Here is a 27,663-nt window from a genome sequence, read left to right as displayed (position 1 = left end):
TTTAGTTTCTGGAACACGATGACTAACCTACTATGTTGAATCACTTTTGTTCAATAGCTGTTTAACATGCAGAAGATAGGTGATGACTCTTGTATGATTCAGCATGTATTTTTTCCATATACTAAATCTGCTTTTTAGTCTGTATTGTTATAGAAGGAGAGCTCCACTCAAATCACTGTATCCTGGCTAGAGAACTGTCAAAATGCATCTGAAGACTTCTAGTATTCTACCTTTGGAAGGGGGATTTCAATATGTCTTTTGAGAAAAAGTACTTCATTACTTATGGAAAACTGCATATAACTATGTAAGGAAAAGATAAGAAAGAAGAAGAAGGAATAAATCCCCAACACAACTTCCTATAGTCCAGCAAAGAAGACCAGGAAGGTTCAAGAAGCATGTCAAGAGCACATTTATCTTACTGTTACCAAAGGTATTGATGTTACAGAATCTCGTAACCAGGTCTGTAAGTAGATAAGGGTATTCTAATACTATATATATTTCTTGGTTGATTTTATAGCCATCTTTCAATTTTGTATGGCACTTAAAAATATTGTTTCAATTTAAAAGACATTCTGTAGGCAATCCTAATATATCCATCAATGTCATTTCTAGGAACCAAATTATGAAATGTTTCAACTGGCCTTGTTTTTGAGGGTTAAAGCTGTAATGCAAGGAATGTGGCTCAGTCTTTGGTTTACCTTCGTTGATATGCTACATCAGAATCCTCCAGCATTGAAAGAAATGGTTTGAGTTTATAACTCACAAAAGTTTTTACCATGTATAATAACTACTTTGGTTAGTCTGTAAGATGAAAATCTATCCTGCCTTTCACAGTTAAGTATATGAGCCTAAGATACTCGTATTGCAGTATATGGAAAAATACTAATGCCATTTTAGTTTGTATTAGGCAAGAGTATATGTGGTAAAAACCGTTGTACAAGATACTGGTAAGACCTCATTTAGAATACTATGCAGTTCTGGTCACCAGAATTAAAAAAAAGATTAACTTAAACTGGAAGAAGGTCAAAAGAGGGCCACTAAGATTGTAAAGGGAATGCAAACCTTTTCATGTGGAATAAAATTAAAGATTTAGTTTAGTTCAAAAAGAAATTAACAGGGGATATGATCACTGTCTTTATGAGCATATTTCTGCAGTGAATTTTAGGGAAGGAGAGGAGATTTTTTGACTGAAAAACAAAGGTGGCATAAGACGAAATCATTTTATGCTGGTTAGAGATAAATTCAGATGTGAAGATTTCTCACTATTTGGATGCATCTAGACATGCGCTTTACTCCAGAGCTCACTAATTAGTTCCGCAGTAAAGCAGCATCACCACCTACATGGGCACCTTTATTAGGGCACAGTAAATTAATTAGCTCCATTGTAGGATAGTACTGTCTGGACAAGTACTCTCCTATGGCGAGGTCATTCGGTGTCCTGAAATGCACATGTAGACAGAGACTGGGACTGGCTGGGGCATGAGGGTGCTCTACTGCAGGGGCTGCCTGATGACTAGACCTATACTGGGGCACCCTTGTGTCCCAGCCAGCACCTTTGCAGCATGTTGAGCCTGGCTGACAGGCTGACCCCTGGGGCTGCTCCACCATGCTCAACATGTTGCAGTCCAAGGCACATGTGTAAATGCTGCATTTGGGAAATAAAAACTGGGGTGCAAACTGTGCTGGAGTTTATTTCTGCATGTTAATTGCATGTGTAGATTCACCTGCTAAGGAGTAAAGTTTTGGAATGGTCTTCAAAGCAAAGTGTACAGGAAAAGGAACTTGAATTGCCCTAAGACTGAACTTGGCAAGTTTATGGAAGGGATGGTATAATAGGGCAGGGAGTTCTGGCTTACCAATCAGTGTGATAAAGAGTCATATATTTGCAATCCCCATGTTGGGATAAGGAGAGAGTTCTTCCAAACTAAAATGTGTTTGAGAATCTCATACTTCAAGGCCTTTGCTGGTTACATGTTAAAGCCAAGAAGGACTGTTTCCCCCCTCATAAATGTTACCACCTTCTGGACTGTTTTTCCCCTTCCTCTGAGGCACTGGGTTTTTGCCACAGAAATGACAGGGGGGCTTCACTGGGGTATGGATGCTCCCTATACTTAGAAAACCAACAAGTTCCTGGACAAAGGTTCATACCAGTGTCCAAATCTGGATTCAGGAAGAAATTTTTCCAGTAAGTCAGACAGACAGAAACCATGGTGAGGTGGGGGGTATCTTTGTTTGTTTTCGTATCTTCCTCCGTAGCATGGGGAATGGCCTAGGATCTTCTGAGTGTACAATAACCAACCTCTTCCCCTTTATTGCAATGATATGGCATTGGTAGTGCCCTTCTCTCTCCTACACGTGTGTTCTCGGTGTTCCAGGTATTTTGCCTTGTTTGAAGTGATGGCTATGGGATTTCTGGGGTTAATGAATCCCTGTAAATCTGGGCAACCGGGCTCAGTGTCCTACGAGGCCCCTTCCAGTCCCATGCTTCTTTGTATGCCAGATGTATATTTATTTAGGCATGTGACACTATGTTAAAAAGTCAAACACATATTTAATTCAATCCCATCACTGATTCTCTGAAAAAGGCCAGAGAAGAGCTAAGGAGGAGCCAGGAGGAGAATAAGTACAGTCCCATCTCTCTCTTCTGGTCTGCAGTCAAGTAGATAATGGAGAAATAGCAGCTTACCACCTAAATGGGAACATCACATCATTGACTCTTCTGTGGAAGAAGTAGTACTGGAAGAAGAACATGACTGAGATGCAACGTTTCCACTGCCCCTCCTTGAATGAGGAAGGAGCAGGCTTATTCTTACATGAACTATCTCTTCACATGCAGTTACATTGGAAAGAAATGACATAAAATGGTTTCCAGGGGAAGTCTTATATTGAGAAAAAAATCATAAATTACAGGAAGTTATCTGATATGAATAGTGAAAGTGGAGTTTTACCTGTGATTTCAAGAGTACCAGAATTGTTAGCTTTTCCTCGGTTATTTTCTGCAAAACATGTATAAGTGCCTTCATCCAGCTTTGTGATATTCAAAATTTCTAGGCTTCCATCATCCCAAATGTGTATACTATTGAAAGGATGAAAAACCATCAACTGATTTCATTCACTGTGTATCCAAAAAAAGACAGGGCTTGCACCAGGAACTTCAACACAAGACAGAAGACAGATCATAAGGGTCTCTCATAGGCTTATGCCTACCTAAAACACAAACTAATTTCCAATTATTGTATCCAGATCATAGAATACAATACTGTTTCCAGAGCATATAATAATGGTGTATTGTGGTTTTAACAAATGGACTTTTGGGGGCTTTAAAAACAGCACAGGAAGGGGACTTACAGGTGACATAGTATCTAATTTTACAAGTGAGTGAAACAGTGCTAAGCTTCACTTTATTTTTCAGTTTTGATCAGGGCTGTTCACCTTCTAAGAGGCCAGGGCAGTACTAATGGGGACAGTGCTAGTGGGGGGCACAGGCACACCAGGCTGCATGGTGCATGCATATGCCCCACACTCCTCACTGGACTGTGTACATGGTACCTTAGCTCATTTTCAGCTCCCCTGCAGAGCCCCCCATAACACCATGCCACATGGGCACTCCAGGCTGCTGGCTCCAATGGCACCACAACCTATGCTGTGATGCAGCAGAACTCAGAAAAGGGAAGGGGAGCTCTGAGACCCTGTCTGCTGCTATAGCTGGAGCAATAGAGGAACCCAGAAAAATGCATGTGACCCACAGACTGCCTTTACTTGGATCACAGACTAGAACAGGGCTGTCCAACTGGCTGTCTGGGGGCACATGCAACTTTGAGGGGTTAATCTGCAGCCCCTGAGCTCCCACTCCCTCTATTGCTCTAAATGGTGGTGCAGCCAGAATCTCCAGCTTTCCCCTCCTTCCTCTGGTTTCTGCTTCCTGACCCCGACCCATGGGTACAGTGCAGCACACAGTGCTGGATAAGTCTATGCACAGTTCAGCAGGGATGCCCATGGCTGGTGAGCTGATGTCTATGCACTCAGTGAAGTGGGAGTGGGGTACTGCCCACAAGACATCAGTCCTAGTGGGCCCTTGGCTCGCACCACTGAGGCCTTGCTGACATGGTCCGTGTGAAGTGTGGCACCCTGGCCCGTAGAAGCTGGACAGCCCTGGACCAGAACAATGAGACATTACTTGGTATCTTTATGGAATGGGGAGTTCTCTGTCCCCTCTCACCCCTGCTCATGTTTCAAACGCAACTTAGAATAAAAAGCAGATACAGTTCTAGGCCTGTTTTACCACATGCCTGTGGGTATACCATAATGCCCGGGTCAGCAACTTTTCACCCATCCACTGCTGTTGGCCACTGCTCCCCGCTGCAGCACCCAAGCTGCCTGCTGCTGCCTCTGCCACATATACTGCCCACTCTCATCCCCAACACCAGGGTTGTGGAGGGGGGCTGCACAGTACAGGGCAGAGGGGGGCACTCTTAGGCTGAAGTGGGTGCCACTGGTCCCCCATGTCTCTGTAGGCTGGATCCAGCCCAAGGTCTGCTGTAGTTTATCAACTCCAGATTTTTATTCTTTTCATATTTAAAATATATAACCTTTACAACTGATGCATTTTGATCAATTTTAAATAATTATTGAAAACTACACACCTCTGAAATTTTAGGTTGATTTTGGGGGACTCTATAGACAGACAAACTTTGAGGACTGGATTTAGAGGTTTGAGAATCTCATTTCATGTACAATTTAAAAGTTAATTTGTGTCATGCCACAAATGACATCCCATGACTTTAATAAATAAGTCACATTTATATAGGCCAAGAGAGTATATTAATTTGGTTTGGCAAGCATGATATATAAGCAAGAGACTGAGGAACATGCTGGTTTGTGCATTCTAACTAAACAAAAAGGAGAAACATTAAATTAAACACAAACTCAAATTCTAATGGTGTTAAATAAAAAATCCTGGAGAAACGGCATACCTTTGTCAATACAAATCTACATGCTATGTTGATTTAAGAAACTAGGAAATTCTTGTAAAATACCATGAGACCATTATCTATACACCTGGCATTCCCTGGCTATACTGTTTCTGCTCATGACAGTGTAGGCTCATTTTTGCAACTGTGGTGGTAGTAAAATCAGTAGGGGTCACTCATGGGTAGCCTCCAGTCCTACCCTCCTTTCCTCATGGCTTCAGAGTGTCCTGGAAAGTAGAGAGAAGAGCACAGCTCCAGGGGAGAACTTCTAGGGGATTACAATTACCAGTTAGTAACATTTCTTTTTTCTTCACGTCTCTGCAGTTCAAGACAGTAGAAAAATAACAACCAGTACCAGGTAAAACAGGGCAACTGAAGCGGCCTCTTTTAAATAAGGATTAAAGCACTGCTCTGTCAAACCTAATATTGCAGTTGCATGAATAATTCTGAGTAAAATAAGTGTACTCACTGCAAGTCTATGGGGAAGATTTATATGCAAGATGAGAATAAGTATGCAAGGTATTTTGTATTTTTAATTAAGAAGGGGGTTTTGATGATTAAATTATTGGAGCAAAATCCAATCAATTAATACAAGCTTTGCATTTGCACTCAATTGCGATTTAAGCTAAATGCCAAGCACCAGATAAGGGTTTTATGACACACTGCGCTGAATAACAGTAAATACTGACCGGCTCCCATTTACCAGCAGTTCTGTTCCTTTGCTCCATGAGAATTTTGGCTTGGGAGCAGCTTTAGGCTTGCATTCAATTACCACACGGCCTCCTCTAGCAGCCAAGATCTTCTTTTTCATTGGGTTCAGTTCAAAATTAGGAGGTGAAGCTGATAGAAGAGAATAATTAAGACATTGTCATTTTGTTTTTGCAGTGTGCACAAGGCAGTTTGCTTATGACAGTAAAAATAACCTGTGTGGGTGGCAGAACTAAAGACCCGTGCCCTTGTTCCACTACTGAGGTGAACAAGAAAAAGCTCAGCAGTAGTAGAAAGAGCTACATAAATGATGTATAATGGTGTGCCACTCCTGAACTGATTTTCTGCTGATTTCACTTTCCTCTGACGTCTGATCTCACTGTAGTATAGGTCTGATTCGGAGCTCTCGGAAATCAATATAAAGACTGGCACGGATGTCATATTGCTTTGAATCACACCTTGAATATTTAAGGTTCTTATAACGTAACATGTTCAGCTTGCTGTAAGGGTCAAACTTAAAATTTGTTTCCATTCTTGGTTATTATTAACAGCCCTATAGGAACATGTAAGCACAGTCCCCTTAGTTTTCTTCCACTGGGCCAACTGCTCAGCCAAACCCTAGTCTCATTTGTTGTAAAAGCAGCTTCAATTAAGTTCAGCAGGAGAAACGAGACATATCTGAGGTCAGGCCTTGGCTCATTGATTTTCCCCTCTAAAATTGATCATAAGAGAAAATGCTTCTGTTTTATTGTCTTTCTTGTCTTTGTACCAACACTATTTGTAAAGCCAGAGAAACAAGCACAGATGAGGGAAACAAATCTGTTAATCAATTGCAGCAGTACAGAGAAAACTATAAACCACTGGTTACGCTTACATATTATCGATAAGCATTTAATAATGAACAAGCAACCAGATAACTAACCCCTTCATTCCTCAGTTTGTGTTTTTGTGAAGTCTAGTAGGTCTGGTGGTGAGTGGGTGAATGGAAAAGAATAACAACTAACAGAGGGAATTACTGGAGCAGCGCAGTGGGCTGAGGAACTCGAGTGAGCGATAGGAAAATGAAGGGAGGAGAACCAAAGGACAAGAGGGGGCCAGGAAGTAAGAGGACAGAGGAAGTGGGAGAAGGACAGGTGAATGGGGGAAGAGAGAGGCTGGGACCCAGAAAAGCAGTCCTGATGGGCAGCAGGTATGAGATATATGAAATCCAAAAATTAAAAGGAAGCTGATTTGGGGAAACTCTGTGGTATGTCAGATGTGGTAGGTCATCTAGCAGCATAATGATGTTAATTGAGAAGTTGTGCACAGAGGGCTCAGGGCCCCAGGCAATTTTGGGAGCTGCCCATGGCAGCAAGGAACAGAGCCAGGCTGACCTGGCTCTATCGAACCCTGCCCACCCGAGCTCCGCTCTCCCGCTGCCCCACTGGGTGCACACCCTGGACAACTCTGCACTCCCACCAGCCCAGCCCCACAGTCCGTGCTCCTGCCCAGCTGCAGCTTTCCCCCGCCCACTGCCACTTCCGGACATACTGCCCAGAGAGAGCGCTGCAGCAGAGACACAAGGATCCTCTAGAGGCTGGGGAAGCCAAGCAGGTCCCCCTGCAGCTGCAGTAGCGGCAGCAGCGTCTCTGCCCAGAATCTGTGCATGCCGGCCAGGGCCAGGGCCAGGGCCAGGGCTCTCCCACACATGATGGTGAGAGTAAAGTGCATGGTCTAGGCAGGGTACAATTAATTGGTGGGAACTCATGGGCTGGCTGAAACTGCCTGCCAGGCCGGATCTGGCCTGCAGGCCATACTTTCCCCATCCCTGTCCTAAGTGTATTATGAGACTGGACAATACTGTAATGCTTGACTGGCTGGAGTGGGGCAGGAAAGAATGATGACAGGAGGAGCTTTACTTCACATAGTGTGTCGAGTGGTAGCATGGATTTTATAGAAAGTATTTTATAGAAAGATTTTGTAGAGAGTATTTTATAGAAAGATGCCCAGTACAGCAGACGCAGTAGAGAGTTGTGAAGAGAGAGAAACCTCTTCATAACCAGTCTGCAAGGTCAAAATGATAGTGGTAGTCCAGAAGCACTGCAAACCCTTGTTATGAAAACAGATCTGATTTAATCTGATTTGGCTTTTAGTGGCAAGTCAGCATGGAAAGGTAAAACTGGACTTACACTATGCTTAAAAATCAGTTCTTTGGCCATTTGGCAGTACTCTACTGCAATCCTTCAACATTTCCATAATTAAACATCATCTCAATTATATTCATAGATTCATAGATTAAGGGTCGGAAGGGACCTAGTAGATCTTCTAGCCCGACCCCCCGCCAGGGCGGGAGAACAACAAAAAAACCCCAAAAAGAGAACCCCAATAACAGAAATTCAAAACAGATCTTCAGTATATGATCCCAGAATAAGCAATGCAGTACCAAAAGTACTGCAATTTTCTCATACAAATCAGTGCCTGTAAATATGGAAAACATAACTACCATTTTAATCGGATTGGAAACTGTTTGACAAATAAATATCTCACTGACCTACAATCTTCAGTTCGGCATTAGCATAAATAATTCCATGTGCATTTTCTGCTATACATTGATACATTCCAGCATCCTCAAAAGTCAGGCCCCGTATTCTTAAATCTCCTTTCCCATACTATAAATAAAAAAAGAAAAGTAAAGTAATAAGAATATTATTATGCACTACACAGTCTAAGATTTCTATCCATCCATATATCTCCCATTCTTTCTCTATTTTTTTGGTATTAGTGTTGGTGTAGAATCCTTGATATCCTATTAAATACACTATTTTCCCTATTTTACATTCCAGTTGTCATAGTTATGAATTACAACTACCATCTTTTAAACAAGAAAGAATCAGTGCTTTTTATCAGCTGAACAGAAAGAATATGGCTGAATGACATTATGTACACATATCTTAGACTACTGTATCTGTACTAATCCATATACTGTTGAAATGTAACAGAAAATGAGAAGCAGGAATTACTTATTTTTTTTATCCATATGCTTACCAAACAAAACATGTCATGCCAGCCCCAGACCAGGACAATTTGATTTATTTCAACAAATTGTAAGAAAACATATACAGTGTATTGTTGCAAACTATTTTACAACAATACTAGGTATTGGTTCTGTTCAAGTCCAGTCCAGGTCCTAAACTGGAATGGAAATTTTCCTAAAAACTCCTGGAGGGTTTGTGTTAGCCACTTTGAACTTTCGCACTTCCACTAAGCAATAAATTGGCATTTATAAATATATACCAGATATAGCTTAGGAAAAATAAAACAGTAGACTGAGAAAATGTTAAGATATTTGGAAACAACTAAAGAAGGGTAACTGTTTTAGGAAAAACATTTTAATAAACTATTTTCTTGAGAAAAAGAATGAAACTTTCTTCTTACATAAGGGTTGATTAGAGTGGGTGGGGTAGTCAAAAATTAAAGGAATAGTATTTCTCTGAATTTCCAGTAAGTGTCTGAATTACCTGTACTGTAGATAAAATATTTACATCAGCTTTCCTAAAGGGAGCCATCTTTGTGTATCAACCAGGGAAAATATCTCATTTAAAAATATCTGATTTAGAAATGCAAAATAATTTCATGGCACTTAGAATATTTTCATTATTTTCTATTTTAAATCATCTTATAAGTCCAAGAGTCTAATTCTGTGATTTAATATTGGAGAACTACTTAACATGTTCTGCAATTTGGTTTGTAGACTTGTTAGCAAAAGCCAAGTTAAACAGAATAGTCAAGTAATTTTCTTTCTTAAATCACTTGTTTATAATTAACCACAAAAGCTAGAAAATACTATTGTTTTCTTTTAGTTTAATCCCTTTCCATATGGCAGACACTGATATCCCTACTCCCCCTAATCTCCCTACATTGTTTTTAGAAACGTAGCCAAAATAGCTCTACTCTATTGTCTTCTTTGTCTGCATACTAGTATCACTGTCAGAACAGCTCCACACACATAGCATACTGTTAGTCAAATTGTGAACCTTTCTCTCATTACAGCAGCAGAGAGCAGAATATTGAGAGACCAACATGAACAATGGCTACTACACATATTTTTGAGAGTTGACTTAAAATAATATATTTAAGGTCTAGAAAGCACTCCTAAAAATGGGAAAGCTGGTGCAAAATTAAGCCTACATTATTTAACAGTCTCATACTCTTCTTCTCATGTCTCTACACTACCTTTGACCATTTTGTTACACATGCTTGTGCTTGTTTATTGTACTTTGAAAGATCTTGCATTGTATATGTGCCTTTGAGTCTCATACTGACAAAGAGTGTATTTTATATATGAGAAAATGTATGTATACATATGTAATGTGTGTGTGTGTGTATATACATACATATATATATTATTATATATACACACACACACACACATAAAGCAGAATGTAAGTAGAGACAACAGCCATTTCATTTTTAAACCACTCCCTCTGTAACTCTCCATGACTCCTTTCCCTACCTTGTTTATGACAGATTAATGTTTAATAGGGTAAAAAGGATCTCAAGCACTTTTTGGTGGAATTTTTAGAGACAAGAAAAAAAATTATGGTAGAAGTTAGTAGAAAAAGAGGTATTGCAAGTGTGTGCTATTAAGAACAGATTGTCTGAAATTACTATTATATTAAATTAGCCAATTGCCCATCTGAAATGCCTGCGCCTGGCTCTGCCCCACCCCACCCCGCCCCACCCCGCAACTTCAGGGCCAGGCCTGCTCCCCCTCTTCCCCCTGGGTGCTTCAGGGCCGGGGCCAGGGCTGCCCCGCCTTCTGCTCCTTCGCCTACAACACCAGGGGTGCATGGCCAGCAGTGCTGGCCTTGCCCACCTGTCCTCTCCATTTTCGTGGCCTGCAGGGATCAGGGGGAATGGGACCAACACTGCTGGCCCTGCCCCCCACCGTCCACTTTATCACCACGGCTTGCAGGGTCAGGGGGCTGAGGCCTTGCTGCTGGGGGGGTGGGCAGTGCCATTTGCCTGTCTGCTCCATCACCTGCCAGGGGGGAGGGGTGGGGAGGGGGGGGACAGAGGCCCAGGGGCAGGCTCAGTCTCCCTACCTTTGCCCCTGCTGCTTCAGGGCTGCTCCCCCCATCCCTACTTGGGGGGCTGATGGGGACAGAGCCCAGCATCCAGCCCTGTGCCCCTGTTCCCCTTGTCCAGCCCCGCTCCCCCAATTTGGGCCTGACTCTGTTCCCCTGCTCCTCCCGTTGCTTTGGGCCCAACCCCGTCCCCCTGGCAGTTTGTGCAGCAGCACAAAGTGGGGGAAACGAGGTTGGGGCCACCACAGCAAGGTGGGGGACAGAGGGAGTGGCCCTGCATAACTTAGATCAATTCTGCCTTAAGCTTTTTGAATGTCTGTCTGTAGCCCCAGTGTTCAACTAAACAATGAATACAACTCAACATGTAAGAATACACCTACCGATAGTCCATTTTTCAACCACCTAATGGTTGGAATTGGTCTTCCTGCAGCTACACAAGGCCAATATAGGTCACTGCCTATATCTTTCTCTGTGTCATTGATATGCTCTACCCATTCTGGAGATGCTAAAAAACAAACATATTAGAATACCTTGTAAACATTAGATATATATAAGTATATATACAGTAAAAATGCATATCATCGCCAAAAATAAATCATCACCATTTATTAGTATTTAGTTCTATTAATGTTTACTTACCCAATATTTCCCCAAAAATTAAGCAACAACACTATGTCCTAAAAGCCAATATATACTGCCAAAACGTAGTATGTGTACTTTTGCACAAACCAATGCTGTGTCATATAGACAACCCTGAACTAGCTCTGAATGACAAACCCATGTACTGAAAGCACTGCTTATTACACTGGGCAAAGTGCCATGCTAACGTAGCTGAACTGCTTCTTCTATTTCAGCTAAACAGAAAAGCAGCATTGCTTTATATCATGCAGACAGCCTCTAGAAGTCCTTTCCTAACTCAAATTGAAGCACAAGGGCTCTTTATTTAAATCTCAGTCCTATAGGCTCTCATACATAAACCATGATTATAGATCAGCAGTGCTCCATCTATCCAGCTCCATGAGCCAGATGAGTGGTACAGGGCTGGTCCACAGGTACAATCCACTACACCAGATCCAGCTGCAAAGCAACCCCATGCATCAGTATAATACACTGCACAGAGCTACATCATCTGGGGTCCTCACAGGTCCAGAAATTTGGTGGTGGGGGAGAGGTGGCAATATTCATTGTCATGCTTCCTGCCGACCACACCTCTGTTGCCAAATTGCTAGACCTATGGGTTGATCTGATGTGACCCCACAGGCAAATTACATGGCTCTGCTTGTGAAAGTCAGTCTGCAAGATGTCAGTTGAACACTATTATAAATTAATTGCAGTAGTTTTATACATCTCAGACAGTGCAGAAGAATAAGGGGTACTTTACTCGTGCTGACCAACATTCTCACACTGAAATTAAACTCTGTGTATTCATCTGTACCAATCGGTTGCCATTTGTTTTCAGTTGTAAGCTCTTTGGGGCCAGCACCATCTCTGTATTCTGTGTTCACACAGTGTCTGGCATAATGGTGGCCAGATCCATAGTTTGGGCTCATTGGGCGCTGACAGAAGTGCCATTTGTCATGCGACCAGCCCCCTGAAAGTCTTCTACAGCTGTGACGTGACACACATGTACAGCTGCAGAGAGCTTTTAGAGTGGCTGATCGTGTGACAAATTAACCTACATCTAATGAGGGATCAGATGAAGACACTCCAAAGTGGAGCTCCTTGGGAACTTCTGTTTCTTAGGGTCAGTTTGGCACTGCAATCCAGTGCAGTCTGCAGGAAGTGAGGGGGTAGGGGGAAAGGAGGAGGAGGGAGCTGTGGGCTGGGGTTTGCCTGACCTGAGCTGGAGGGGGGGCAGAAGGATCAGATGTTCCCCCACCTTATGGCCCCTCCCAGCACTCTGCACCTCCAGCTCAAGTCAGGTAAACTCCAGCCTGCAGCTCCTTCCTCCTCCCTTCTCCCCCTTTCCTTCCTGCAGATAGCACCAGAGCTGCGAGCAGGGCTAGGGAAGAGAAGCTACAGGCAGGATCCTCTGCTGAATTGGCCCTAAAAAGTGGAGCTCAATCCCCTCCTCCCATCCCAACAGATGAATGTCTGTTGAGTTGGGAGGGGTTGCTCTAACTCAAGTCACTATATAAAGCACCATAACTTAGAGCTTTATGCAAAGCACCATGAGTAAGAGCGGGGACCTTCATGTCTATCAGTGCCTCTAGATGTTATGGTGGTAAGAATAGCAGCAGCAATGCAGTCTTTAAAAAAAAGCTACCATTTCCAATAATCCTTGTGTACTGGTGGCCACACTTTCTTTCAAATTATCATAAGGAATTTCAAATGGAATTCTAAAATTTTACACTTGCAGAAAAGGAAAGCCTGGCATGTTCTCTTTGTCCCAGGGGCCATAAAGAAGGAAACATTTTGGTTTTAGTTCCTCCATGTTCTCCTTCTACATCCTTTCTAATTTGGGACTGAACAGGTCAGCCTTCCAGCACTGACTATCTCCTGCCTGCCCTATGGGTTCTTTTTCTCTTTTGTTGGTTTGAAACTGTTTCAGGAAGCTGTGCAAACCTGTTTGCTGAAAGAAATACAAAATTGAGGGCAGTCTTTTTGTGAGGAAAAAAAGAGAAGGGATAAGCAATTATTACCTTCATCTGGCCTAGCTGCTCCCTGCCACATTATTCCTTAGCAGAAGCTCTTTCTTTTAAACTGCCCATTTATTTTATATGTACTGGTGTTTTACAGCTCTTGTTTTGAATATAGTGGTGTTTATAACTCTCACTTTTTCCTACATTATGTAAGATGAATTGAAAGTTCATGGAGAAGAAAAGGGTTTTGTGTTTTATCTGTTATCGCTCTTCATAGCAGACTATCATTTGCTGTAATTATACAGAACATAAAACTATACATAATTTAGATTCTGTATAGAAGTAAAAGTCTAGATATAGTATTAGAGCCCAAGATTATGTATCTTTGTCATGTCATATGCACACTTTCACATGCAGTGTGCATACAAGTTTCATTAGTATTGAAGTTATCCACTTTTTCATAAAATACAAACACTGGAACAAGCCAACTACAGCAGTGTGTGAAATTAAAAGTGATGGTATAAATTATATCACAAAACCAGACAACTGAGAATTATTCTCAGATACAAACAAACATTTATGTGGACGTTTGAGAAAGGTATGTTCAAAATACAGTGAAATTAGGAATCTATAATATATGCAAAGAACTGAAATAATGGACTTGGTTTAAACCAATTAAAGGATTTCAGCTACATTCTGCTTTCTTTTTCTTTGTCTCACCATTATTTACGTATTATTTCACACTGCTGAGTCGTGTCCTATGCAGAAACTACTAAGTGCAGTATGAGGGCTTTCTTCATCTCTGTTTCAAGAGCACTGTAAACTTTCAGCTTCCCAGTTCTACCTTGCTTTTTCATGTTTTTTTCTGTTGGATGCATGCATACACTTCTACTGCTGCTTCTTTCTAGCCTTGCTTCAGTGCACATCTACATAACTGTAGCTCCTGTACAAAAACGCAGGTTCACAATATCCTGTATCAAACTATTTATATTTCATACATTATGTACACTGGCAAATGTCTCTGAAGAAAACACCTTTACATGAACTTCTAGAATCAGAGCAAATTTAATCTAGAGGCCAAGGCATTTTGGAGAAGTGATGATAAAAAAGCATTCTTTGCATTAAAGGTCAAACAGAATAATACTTTAAAATAACTAATATTTGGGAACATTTAAATATTTTAGTCACTTTGCATATCTGACCAATTTCTACAGAAAGGTAACTGTTTAATTTCAATCTTCATTTTTAAGAGTATACCCGTGATTCACTGAAAAGTTTGAGACAATATACCAGAGAAATCTCACTAAGAATGTGTTCTGTCATATTTTTGATAGACTTCTTTTCTTATAGGACTTTTTTCTCTGTTACCATGAATGAATGCACACAATTTTATTAAAAGTATGAACAACAAGAACTAATTTCAGTAGCAAGCCATGCTCTACTTTTCAAGAAATGTTATAATGAAGGTTTCTTTATATAGGTAGTTATATAGAGGCCAGGGCACCAAGAACAGGGAATCTTCTAAGTTAGAAAGCCAGCAATTAATATAAAGCAAGGATTAAGTTAGTGATTAAGTACAAATTACAATAACAGTCACAGAATGTTTGGTATTACCATACAGGCCTCATAACTGTAAAATATTTTTATGGGGCAAAATGGGAAATGGAAGTGACAAATCATGACTGCCCAAGAGCTTAAAATAATACCAGTCACCTTAACAAGATGATTAGTCCAGATTAATTACACATATTAACTATGTAATGGCATAATAAGGTGATATAAATAAACAATATGAAGTCAGAGATAACAAGAAATGAACTAAACATTGTATATTACTGAGGTTTTCACACAAGATATCTGGAATCAAGAAAATATTGTAAAACTATGTAAAAAGCACCCACAAATTTTGCTTACACTAAGTGATGCAGGTCAAATTAATTAGCATCATTCACCTATAACAAACAGATATGACCTCCTTAACACAGGTAGACAGGTTATAATAGGGATCATTAACTGCCTCAGAGAATGATACACCTTGGAGAATGGTCTTGTGTACTAAGCAGATAAGGAGAGGTTTGTTACTATTCGGGACAAGAAAAATTTAATGATGGAACATTACAAAAGAGAAAAAAATTGTTGGAAGACAGCAAACATGACTGGGATCTGGGATCTTTGGTTTTTTACAAAATTAAGTAATTTGATTAAAACAGAAAAAAAGACATTTACATTTTCATTAAAGTGAAGCACAAAAAGCTCAAAAGAATAATTAACCTTTTCTATAAATTAGCTGAATAGGCAGCAAAGCTAAGGTAAGGTAGATACTACAAAAAAATCTTGATGACAATTTTTCAAAAGTGTATTTGGATATGGATATATAACATATTTTTGTATAGAGAGACTCTCTCTTGACATCTCCCACTCCTGCCTTTCTAGGTGCCCTTCCATGTGTTTTGTGTATATGTGTATATGCATTCATACATACAGGAGGGGAAGGAGGGGGAGAGAGAGAGATCTGTAAGTACAAAGGAAGAGTAATAGAGAGTCAAAAGAGCCAAACAGTGAAGAAACACGGAAACATATTGCCCTCTTTTTCTTCCTGGCAATTCAACTGTTCTACAACAAAATTAATTAGTTTTCATTGTGTATTGCTTATGCTAATACTAATATTTGCACACTGCTGTCATGGAATACATACAGCTAACACAATGAACCAAATTGAGCATTTGTCCATTTAACAGATGATTTCTATGCTTGTCCTAGAATGCATGAATTTTATTTTGTTTTATTAACTGAAACAGTAATGTGTCAAAGTGATGCAATTACATAGCACTGACATCAAGGGTGAGAACACAGGTGCTCCACCAGATATGAAACTGTACCATAATTTGTGGAAAATCAAAATGTTCCATCTACCTTGAACATAAACTCGTGCTTGATGTTTATCTTTTCCTTTATAGTTTTCAGCTTCACATTCATAAATTCCTTCATCTTCATACTGAATATTGAAGATCTTGAGAACTGCACCAGACATGCTTATCTCAGCAGTGGCTGGCATGGGTTCAAGATACTTACTCCATCTGATTCCAGGAACAGGGCTTTGAAAAGATACAATACTACAAGTCAAGCATTGTTTAAGAATTGGCTGTTAATTTGTACAATGCAAAAACATATGTGCTGTTGAAATGTTTTTGTATTTAAAATCCTGACCTTATGGTCTCCATGTTATACAAAACCAAGTACAGTAGTCTACAACAAATTTGAAAGATACTTACTTCCCGAGCGCAAAACATTCCAGGGTCACATTTTGTCCAAGAAGGGCATATGTATCCTTGAACTTGACCTTGATATCAGCAGGATATACTTTAGCACCTATCATTAAAAGACATGATTATAACTTGCAAGTCCAAGACATAAATGAACACAGCTATTTTAACTTCTACAGCTCAAAAAATTGTTTAAACTTCTAGAAATATTCTTTACATTATGTGATATCATGTCCATGTCCATAAAGTCTAATTTAGCTCTGATGTTTTGATAATAAAAGACCTACAACATAAAAAGATGTAAACTGTAAGTATAATGATATCCAGTAAAAATGAGGGAGAAAAATACGTGAACAGTCAAAGCCTAAACAGCTTATTTCTATAGTATCCTTAGACAAAGTGTGGATGGAATAATTTTTGTTATTGGAAAATTTAAGTTTACCCTCTTCTCTTTTGCAGGCATAAAGGGACCTGGAAGTTTTGTTGTATGAAGGTATAAAGAGTGGTGACATACCAAAAGTTATGTGCCGATATCAAACCCTACCTACCAGTAAACTCAGCATTATGTGTTTCTCCTGTGCCATCAGATAAAGGATTCAGCCTGTGTAGTAGGTCAAGGAAGAGCTAAGGACAACGTCGACAAGCAGCCACTAAGTTTCATCGGGTATTGTCCCTTGCAGAATGGAAAATCTAACAGACACAAGGGCTGCTGAAGTCCTGAATTTACAGAGCAGTTCTGTTGTTCCATGGTATAAAGGATAGGGGTGGACCTTTCCTTTATCATGCCACTGCAGGGCCCAGAGTCTAGGTATTACTGAATATAAGCCACTTCTTGCTAATGTACATGTAATGTTATCAAGTAGTTCTAATTTTTACATGTATAGGAAGTATGTGATCATAAAGTTATAGCAGGAGTTACTACACAGTTTTTACCCTGTTTTCTCTCAAGACAGAAATTCTAAGGCGATTCCTATGTTAAAATACCAAATCAAATACTTGATAAATTCAGACTCAAATATAAGCAGCAACATTTACTATATGAAAAATATGTATCCTTTGATACAACAGGCCCAATTTGTACAAATTAAGTCATGCATGAATCAAATACAGCACGGGATTCCAGTGACTGACATTCTAACATAGCAGGAAGGGTATGATTTACACTTTTTTTTTTTTTTTTACAATGTTTAAAATTTTTTAAAGAAACAGCAGAGAAAAATCTAGTAACAAGGAAACAAAAGGAAAGCTCAAGGGACTGGCACAAAGATGTAGAGCCTTTAATTGATTTCTGGTTTACCAAGGACAGGTTTCCTTACTTTTCAAAAAGATCAGGATCAGTGGCCTGTGTCCCAACTTGTGTGGAAATGATGTGGATCATGGAAATGATGTGGCTTGTTGTTTGTTGAATGCTTACAGAATATCTTTGAAGTAACTTGTGGCAGTGCACCTTTGGTGCCTGCCACTTTAAGGGCAGGAACAGGCAGCTGCCAGATGAGGGTGGCCATTTTCAAACATAGGCCAGAGAGGCAGCAGTCTGTGTTGAGCACCCAAGGAGGCAACATCGGGCTAAGATCCTCCTGGAACACCTTGGAGGTAAGGGTGAGGCTATGGGGAAGGAGGAGGCCTCACTAGTCCTGGATGTGACCTGAAACTGTTCCATGCCAGGGAAGGGTGGCCTGATGGGGCTCCTAGTGGCATGGGAGCCCCAAGAGATGCCAGGCCAGTGACCTCCCCAGTGAAAGGCAAGGAGGGGCACCTCATAAACCCAGCCCCCACACTCTAGTGGGTAACCCAGCAAGGAGGTCAGCAGGACCAAAGGGGGTCCAGAGTGGGGCAACATGCCCAGAGCAAATGAGGGGCTAGGCGCCCAAAGTTTGGGAAAGGGCATGAAGCCTAGCAAGGAGCATGGAGCCTAGTGAAAGGCAAGGAGCCTGGAGGCTAGGAGCCCCAACTGTGTGTGTGGGGCACGCAGCCCAGTACGAGTAAGGGGCATGGAGCCCAATGAGAGAGGCGGGAGTTAGGTACCAGGATATGAAAACATCTTGGATGTCATCTGTGAGGCATGGGCCATGGTGTAGGAACAGAACGGAGCCATGAATAGCACCTCCTGGCATTGGGGCATAGAATGGGCAGCCTCCTGCATTTACCACCAGTTTATTGTAATAGCAAAGTTGTGGCAGGCGACACCAGGCAGATTGCCCTATGTAGACAGGTGGGTGGGCTGACTTGAGACCCAACCCTGAAAGTGTCTCCTGGCACATAACCATTCCAAAATGCTGTTTTACTGACATAGCTCATAACTCTTTGGACAAAGCTAAAAGTAGTTTATTAAACAGGAAAAATTAAAATATAAATAGGATAATTTAGGTACACAAATCTTAAAATAAATACTTACCATCTGATTGGGGAATAAGTGGAATGAATTTGCTGAATACACTCTTTGTGATTGAAGGACTGGATACAAAACATGAATAATTGCCTCTATCTGATGCTTCTACATTTGCAATATAGAGATTGCCATTAATCTGTGACACAAATCGTCGTTTGTCCATAGTAATGAATACAGGAAACTCATTCAGAAGCCAGCGATAACTGAGATCATCTGGAGAAAAATATTTTCTCATTAATACTAAAATAAACAACCGTTATATCAGCTACTTGTACAGAATCAAGCCACCATATGTTTTTGGTATCACCCCTGTTCAGATAATTGTCTGTTCTTAAGCAAAATATGCAATATTAATGATGAAATAAATAATGTTAATGCATAGAAGCTTATCTGAAACCAAGGGAACCCACCAGTTTATTAACTGATTTAGTTCTCTTTGGTATGTAGATTAGTTTTATTGAGGAGTTACATAACACATAAATACACACATCTCTAAGTGGCAAATTAGATGATCAAAACTAGAGAGGAACAAAATGCATTTGCTGGTTCCTTTACAAGTCAACTGTAATTCTGGAAAACCAAAACAGGGAAATCAAAATAATCATGTAGGAGTTAATCTGTGCCTTATTATGGATATGGTGTCATTAAAAAGTTTTAAATGTGTATACCTCACACCTTGCCTGCTGAGGCTGGTGCAGCATGCAGCCAAGAATGCAATATTCATGGGACCAAAAGAGAAGCAGCAAAGGGGGGCACAGCTCTATGGCTCAATGAGGAGGGCTCACCCCTGGACAATGGAATGAAAAGGGAAGAAGTCTGGGGTCCTGGTTCCTGCACCCAATATGTTAATTAATTTTAGTATACATATGTAATTGTACTTGATTTATTGTTCATCTCAAATCTTTATATTATAATTGAATAGCTTAAAATAAAGAAAAAATTACCAGAAAACTAGCAGTGGATTGTGCATAAAGATTCATAGATTAATGGAGTTGGAAGGGACATCAGGAGGTCATCAAACCTAAGAGTCAGGGCAGGAACATCCCAGCCTTCCAACTGTTTCTTCAACCTTCATTTAAATTTCCCATGTTCTGATTTAAGACCCTGATTTCTTGTCCTGTCTAATGCAGCCACAGAGAACTCTCTACTGCCACCCTTACATAACAACCTTTTTGTATTTGGAGACTGTTATCAAATTCCCCTTCAGACTTTAATTCTCCAGATTAAATAATCTCAGTTCTTCCAAGCATGCCTCATATGTCATGTTTTCTAGACCTCTTATTATTGCCCTTCATTAAACTTTTTGACAATATTCCACGTAAACAAAGGAGAAGAATCATTTTCCATGACTTGTACACAACACCCCTGTTAATATGTCCCAGTATGCTATTGGCTATTTTGTACATGCTTAACTCATATTCAGTTTGACGTCCACCATAATCCCAGAGTATGTTCCTGCATTACTGTACCCTAGCCAGTCATTCCCTAGTCTGTATGTGTGTATTGTTCCATCCCAAGACCAGTATTTTGCACTTGTCCATACTGATTTTCATCTAATTTATTTCAGACCATACTTTGGGCTACACTTTTCTTGATTCTAGGCTATATGTATGGGAAAGTTTTTTCTTACAATAGGCTATTCATCTAAAAATATACTGGCTCCCTACTCCAAACATAAGTAGGGATTTTTTTTTAATTTACTATTTTATTTAATATTTGCTGTCCATTCTCCATATATCCAGGAAGCAAAGAAGACCATTAGTTTGGCAAAATGATATAATCGTAATGAATATAGTAAAAGGAACCAGACATCTTTGCTCAAAAACTTAAAGGATCAAGCCGTTCTCCACTGGATTTAAAATATCCAATGACGTAATTGTTTTGTGCCTTTCTTCCTGCATACTTAATTGAATCTACATTGTAGAGGCCACCAGTACCTTTATCCCATTTTTAGACAAATGTAAAAAAAAAGTAAATTTAAAAAAATCAGGAAAACAAACACCTTTCCTTTTCAATTTTAGAAATACTGAAAATAGAGACATTTTAGATGCAATTACCTGGGTAATGGTAAGGAGGCTCACAAAGAAGCACTACTCCAACACCCTCCCGCACTTTAACTTCATAGCGTTCCTCAGGGGGAAAAGGATCAAGGTCTAGTAAAAAAAGAGAAAATATAGTTTTTTCAGTGTATTCAAATTATCTACTTTTTAGATATAAAATATATAGACCCTTCAGAGATGAACATAGAAATGCAACAATCTTTGATACTTTAAATGTAGGATGGTTTGTTTGTTTTAACTCTGGTATCATTAACTGGAGTGGCTCTGAGTGTATGGCCTCTCGTCAGAGCTGTGGGACAGCTGGCAGCCGAAAAGATAGCTCGCATCAGCTTTGAGTACTCATCCTAGAACCTTGCTCAGGTACCGTCAAGGGAAAGCGGGCCAGCATGATCCACTCTGAGAACTTGGGCTGGTCTCAAGTGGTTTTCTCTGCTAAACTGCCAGTTGTTTGTGCACCAAAGTGAGAGTGAGTGGGCATGACTTACTTGTTGGCAACAGACCCAGAGTTGTGAGTAAAGCCATATAAACACGGCCTAACTGTTCTACTCAGTGTCAGAAAAAAGTAATGCAGACTTTTGCTCCTAATAAGTAGCGTTTAGAGCAGGAACCTGAGGAGGGGAAGGGTAAAATCTTTCTATCTGTACAAACATTGCATCTCTGCAGTAATGCAGGCTGCTCAAGAACTGCTGGACTGCAAGGTAGTCTAACCATGTCTTATATTCCAGAAGCTCTGAGATGGCTCAGTGGGTGCCTCAGTGGCGGTAGGAGTCCTCAAATATCTTGTTTAACCAGATTTGTGATCCCTTTCCTTCACTAGAACAATGGGTGATACACCACAGACTGCTGCCCACCTCCTCATGTATGCAGTGCAGCACACCTGTGTACCCAGGATGAGGACCTGGCGAGTGTCAACAATAAGGCAGTTGTGTGGCTCCACCACATTAATGATGTGTAGAGAGGGAAAGGAAGTATATGAGAAAAATGATGATGGCAACCATGCTAAACCAACAGAGATGTACATTATATTGAATGTGATCATTTGGTTTGTTTATTTTTTAAAGTGGACAACTACCCTTCTTTTATCATAGTCAGTTATCGTTTCTGTCTGAAATTAGATGGTAAGTAGTTGGGGGCAAGATCTATTCCTTTCTAAGTGTTTGCATTATAGGAAATGCAAAGTGTGTGTGGGAAAAATGAATGGGTCTGCTAAAGGCTGCAGACAACAGCCAAAAATTCAGAACTATGCAGAATCCTTATCACAGAAATCACCAAAGCTAAATTCATTCAGATTATTTAAACTCTTTCTGTTGGTCTACAGCTGTCTTTCCCTTTTACTGATTTCCTAAGAGAGCTAAAATCGTGTCTCTCCAAGATCTAACCAAAACTTAAGTTCATAAGTAATCCAGCAGAAACAATAAAAGCTAATTGGGACAAAGGAGCATATGCATCTATACAGCAAGATATTAAGTAGGAAATATAGTTAATTCACCATTTTAATTGAAAGGCAAAGTAAAACAAATAGAGTAGACCAGTAGAAGAATGTAAAAGTATTTAATTTCCCAAAAAAGAGAAATAATGGGATGAAGACTGAAACCTTTGATGCATTTTTAGCCAGAAACAGGCTGTGTGGTAATATATACGATAAAAATGACACATGTAAAGGATTCTCTAAAGAGAGCTGTAACAGCCCCATGCCTCACTCCCCTATGGCAGTGCAGATGGCTGGATCACACATGTGAGCCCACACTGTGCCAACCAGAAGTGTGCTCCCAATTGGCCCAGAGCCTCAAAGCAATGGGCCAAAAGCATGCCAGAGGCAGAGGGGATTGGCAGCAAGAGGACTGGAAGCGAGTCTCACCATTATTGCCCCTGCCAGTGCAGCCAGGGAAGAGACAGACACTCTCTGTGCTGTGGAGAAAGCCAAGGAGGTGCTGGAGATGTGCCGCACACGGGCTAGGCAGCCAGCTGCTCCCTCCGTGGTAGCTGGTAAACCAGCTGCATCCCTCTTAACAGAGACTCATAGGGAAGCTGTGTATACTGTGGTCACTGGGAGCACCCAAGACACACCACAGGAAGGCCCCTCGGTGTGTGGAAGTGAGCTGGGCCCTACCTGCAGTGCAGCACCCAGATCCCCCTGCCTGAGGACCCTACTCCAGTGAAGCTGCGAACAGGTACCCAGAAACAACCCACAGGGGGTAACTGGGGAAGAGCTCCCCAAAGCAGTCCCTGAACTGCCTGGGCCCACCAGGGACCTGCAGACCAGGAACCTGCCAGCAGGTGTCTGGGATGGAGAACAGGCCTTGCCAAGGGAAGTGGTGGTGGTACCCACCCTGGGGTCTTTAAGAGAAGGCTTGATGCCTACCTAGCTGGGATCATTTGAGCCCAGTTTTTCGTCCTGGCCAGGCAGGGGGTCAGACTTGAAGATTTACAAGGTCCCTCCCAACCCTACTTCTATGATTCTATGAAGGCATGAGAGTGGCCACCTGAGGTGGAAGCCACACCTGGCCCAGGGTGAGTATGGGAAGGGTCTTCCCAGAGAGGGCACATTGCCAGAAGACCCAAAGGGCCCAATGCAAGGTGAGGGGTGCATAAGGCCTGAAGTAGCTTGCACCCCAGGAAGGGGGAGAAGCTGAGGGCAGTGAGGCACCAGATCCCTTCCTGGCTGCCAAATCAAGCCATTTTGAGTTAAGTTTAGTTGTCCTGTTTAGTTGCCCTTCTTTTATGCTCCTGCATCAATGTGAGCAGGGGCCAGACCCATAAGCATCCAAGCTTTAGTGTAACCCTGTGGAGTGGCCCAAATAGCAAACACCTACAATGTCCCAATGAGAGCAGTGTAATCTCCTGTGCCATTCACCTGGGCATCAAGTATGGGGTTTCCTCTCTGACTTTGTTGTTGCTTTGGGGAAGAAACAGTTCTGTTAGTAGGGTGACTTTGGTCAGTCCCCCAGGGGGTCTTGTCTGCCATGTCTTTGATGGAAAAATAATTATAACTGGGAGAAAGATGGTTAGTCCTGTCCCTCCTGGTGCCTCCCTTTAGTCGTCCCAGCTGTTCTTCGTGCTTGGGGCTCCGCCTCCCCTACCCCTCGCCTAACGCCAACCGAAGATGTCATCACTTGAACCGTTGGAGTTGGTATACTGTACGCCTTAGCGCATCGGCTCTCTAGATTTACGGCAGTAGGATCAAGACATTGTTTTGGCCTGATTGTTCCCTTTGCCCCATACTGTCCCTTTGCCTCATCCATGCATCCTCCTGATCAGGTGTCATCCTGTCCCCTGGCATGTCATTCCCTCTTCGGGCTTGGTAATTGCCGTAGGCCAATCGCGTACAGATCCTTGCCCTACTTGGTCCTGCCTGGCTCCAGTCTATATTGTAGTCGTCTGATATTCATGGAGACTTTGTTGGTAAGTCTTTGGGCACTCTCTGCCCCTGACCTCTTGCACAAATCCTTTCCTGGGGCAGCCACCAGGTCCCTGTACTGGGACCACTTCCGGTTCCCTCTGCTGGTCGTCCACCAAGTCTTTTATCCTGGATCCCGGGGCCCGGTCAACCAATCAGTCCCAGCACACTGATGTAAAGCGTGCACACACTGATGGGGGAGCTGGTCCCAGCTCCTTCTGGCTCGGCCTTTTTTTTCTCTTTTCTTTTTCCCGCGGCGGCTCCACCCACCACAGTTTCACTTTTGCCACGCTCCATTTCCAGCGTGGCATCCTGCCGTCTCCACTCCTCGCCCAGCAGAGATAAGTTTTTTACACAAGCAGCAATAACACCTAAGTGAGAAAGGGTGGAGGAGCCCCATAGAAGATGTACCACTACAGTCACACCTGGCCCACAGAACTACTGGATCACCGCCAGGCAAGTACAAGGTCATCTTTGGAACATCAAGTCATGGCAGACAAGGGAGTCAGATGTCACATGGCCCAGGGGCACATGGCACACCCATGACATTGAGGCAGAAGCACCGGGCATGAGCCTGTCACAAGAGCCTAGACGCATATTATATTTTACCTGGGTGTAGTCAATTTTTACACTGTAAATAAAATAAAATGAACATATGGTGTGGAGCCATAAGTTGGTGCAACTCAAATCAAGTACAGTTTCACCCCAAGAAAAATCAGGGTTAAAATTACAGTAGCTTAAGTTAACACCAGTGTATTTATTGCATGTCTTGGGGCACCTGTTTGTACACACTGCAGGCAGCTATTCCTGGAATAGCTGCATATCTGCCCACTGCAGCTTCTGGTGAGATTTACACTGAAGTATAAAACTAATGTATGTTACACCAGGGTAAGTGTTGTGTCTTTCCAAAACCAGAAGTGTAAATCTTCTGCAGACAGAATTTACTCCCTGAGGAGCCCCTTAGCTACTCCACACAAATAGAAGCATTTAAAACAACAAAAAGAAGAAAATAAAGCCCTGTTGTCCTGTCTCAGACACTGGGAGGGGACCCCTGCAGCCCAGGCCTAGCTTAGCACTCTGGCCCTTTTGTGCAGCAAGTAGTTCAGCCTACCTCTTGTATTTGGCTAACAACTGTTACCTCACATTTTGCTGCCCTGATGCTCTTCTCTCTGAGGTTCTGAAGCTCCTGGTAAGCCAGTCCCTTATCAGCTGCAGCTATTCAACTATCCCCATGTCTGCAGCTATTCAACAGGGCTAGCTGTCCCTTCTTAAGAGGACAGGCAACCCTGTTACAAGAGGTTACTAAGATTGTCAGCTGGTGACTACAGAGATCTAAGATGAATATTTCATTACTCTTCACCAAACAAGAAGCTAACTTCGGTAAACTTAGTTTTGAGATAAAATCGTTGCCTATATTACTCAAATATAAACTCAGTATCTGTTTAACTCCAACACAAATTCAGCACCTGTTTCCAGTAGAAACAAACAGGCCAGGAGGTGAAACAGATATTTGAAGTGAGTACTTGAATCTTTTGATTACGCAGTCCATGACAGACCTCATGATGGACCTCTTTAAAGACTTAAAACAGAGTATGATGTATATCTGAATACCATGATCACACTCAGTTTCATGTTTTACTTTAAACTAATTTAACTTATTGTCCTTTAATGGGGGTAAAATATTTAAGCTTGGCTGAATGTGGATACAAATATTTATTTAAATTGGTTTTACAATAAAATCCGAGTTAATGTTTTGAATGGAGGTGACTCAGAATGCCCTTATTCACTGAAAATCTACAGTAGATGAGAGTTTAGAAAAATCTATGCTCTTTCCATCTGTCAAAATCAGAAGTGTAACTAGCCAGAACTGTGCCTGGGACAGTCCCCCCTCTCTCCTCCCCCTGTATGTTTTTTTGCAAGGCTCTGGTTCTGGAGGCTCCAGGAGTGGGCAGCATGCAGGAGCCATAGCTGGAGTTCAGTACTACTGACGGGAGGTGTCACATCATTTTCTCACCCCAGAAACCATGTTGAGCAAAAAATGGGGTTACATTTCCCCCACAGCAGCAGTAAACTCCACTGCTTCTCCAGAATGACCTTTCTCAGGGTATCTTTCACTCACCATTTATACACCCTCCGGCACTGCTACCACTGTCACTCTCCTCCCGGAGCTAAAGCCAGAAGGCTGTTGGAGCGGACCTAGTGCAGGAGAGTGTATAAATGGTCCTGCACTAGGTCCCCTCCAGCAGCCTTCTGCTGCATTCTGGCATCCCCCACCTTAAGGCAGTATCTGGGGTTCATGAGTGACGTCTTCCAGACAAGTTCTCTCCTTGGTGCAAAACTTTCTAATGTCCTGTAATTCTGACACTATGTTTCATTTCTCTTCACTTTGACATGATGCTATTCTAAATCTATCAAAAAGATTGTAAAAATTATTAGTAGCATCTGTTAGTGACAAATATAAAACAAACTGATGACTACTTAAAAGTGGCTGAAATAGGGCTTGAGGAAAGAAGAAATCTAATTATCATTATCTTCCTATTTATTCCAAATATCTCCAATAATAATACATAAAAATATATATGTGTAGATGTTTAGTGTGTGTTATGTTTAAGATAAATGGTATGAATGATCACCATGACTTCAAAGACCCAGGAAAGAAAACCTACTGACATGTACAAAACATGTTATTGCTGAATTGAAATGGTTTGTGCCAGAGTTCAGCGTGCATAATCACTACTTGTTCATTATTTAATAATTACAAAGAATGTGAATCCCTGAACTCTGACAGACATCCATTATTATCCAAGGTACAAGAATTGAATAATCATCATACGGTTATAACCAGCATTCCCTCTAAGCTGCATGGCGTGTGCAGTCATGCAGGTGTGCCTGGCAGCGTGGCATGAGCGTGCCTGTGCAGCCACACGAACCGCACAGCTTAGAAAGAATGCTGGTTATAACCATACAGTTAACAACTTAAGCTTTATTATGGAAATATTTCTATTCTGTTTGGCTACAGCAATCCTTATGCTATCACGTGATTTACATGCTGTTTTGGGCAAAAAGGAGAGAGCTGAGCTCCTGAGTCACCTCTGCCTGAGCTGTAAAGCACCTATGCAATTATGTGGAAGAAGGATAACATTACCTAAAATTAAGAAATGTATATTCATATAGGATCCCTGCATAAAAGGCTTTTACCTTGGAGAAATGAATCATCTGTTTTTACTC

The 27,663-nt window shown here is 41.5% G+C and overlaps 1 protein-coding gene across 5 annotated transcripts in view; it reads right to left on the bottom strand.

Annotated features, from left to right (window-relative positions):
- Positions 1-27,663, bottom strand: part of CNTN1 (contactin 1) — a 615,999-nt gene that overhangs the window by 163,147 nt on the left and 425,189 nt on the right. For all 5 annotated transcript variants that reach the window (XM_019514585.1, XM_019514588.1, XM_019514584.1 and 2 more), the window contains 8 exons: positions 21,036-21,131; positions 18,985-19,191; positions 16,599-16,695; positions 16,240-16,421; positions 11,125-11,249; positions 8,209-8,326; positions 5,660-5,810; positions 2,949-3,076 (listed from right to left, as the gene is read on the bottom strand). In XM_019514585.1, the coding sequence (XP_019370130.1) occupies positions 2,949-3,076; positions 5,660-5,810; positions 8,209-8,326; positions 11,125-11,249; positions 16,240-16,421; positions 16,599-16,695; positions 18,985-19,191; positions 21,036-21,131 (1,104 nt within the window). The remainder of the gene's footprint in view (positions 1-2,948; positions 3,077-5,659; positions 5,811-8,208; positions 8,327-11,124; positions 11,250-16,239; positions 16,422-16,598; positions 16,696-18,984; positions 19,192-21,035; positions 21,132-27,663) is intronic.

Source organism: Gavialis gangeticus, unplaced genomic scaffold (assembly GCF_001723915.1).
Source record: "Gavialis gangeticus isolate Ggan-Ray unplaced genomic scaffold, GavGan_comp1, whole genome shotgun sequence".
Classification (NCBI taxonomy): Eukaryota; Metazoa; Chordata; order Crocodylia; family Gavialidae; genus Gavialis; species Gavialis gangeticus.
This window is presented reverse-complemented; position numbering and strand designations above follow the sequence as displayed.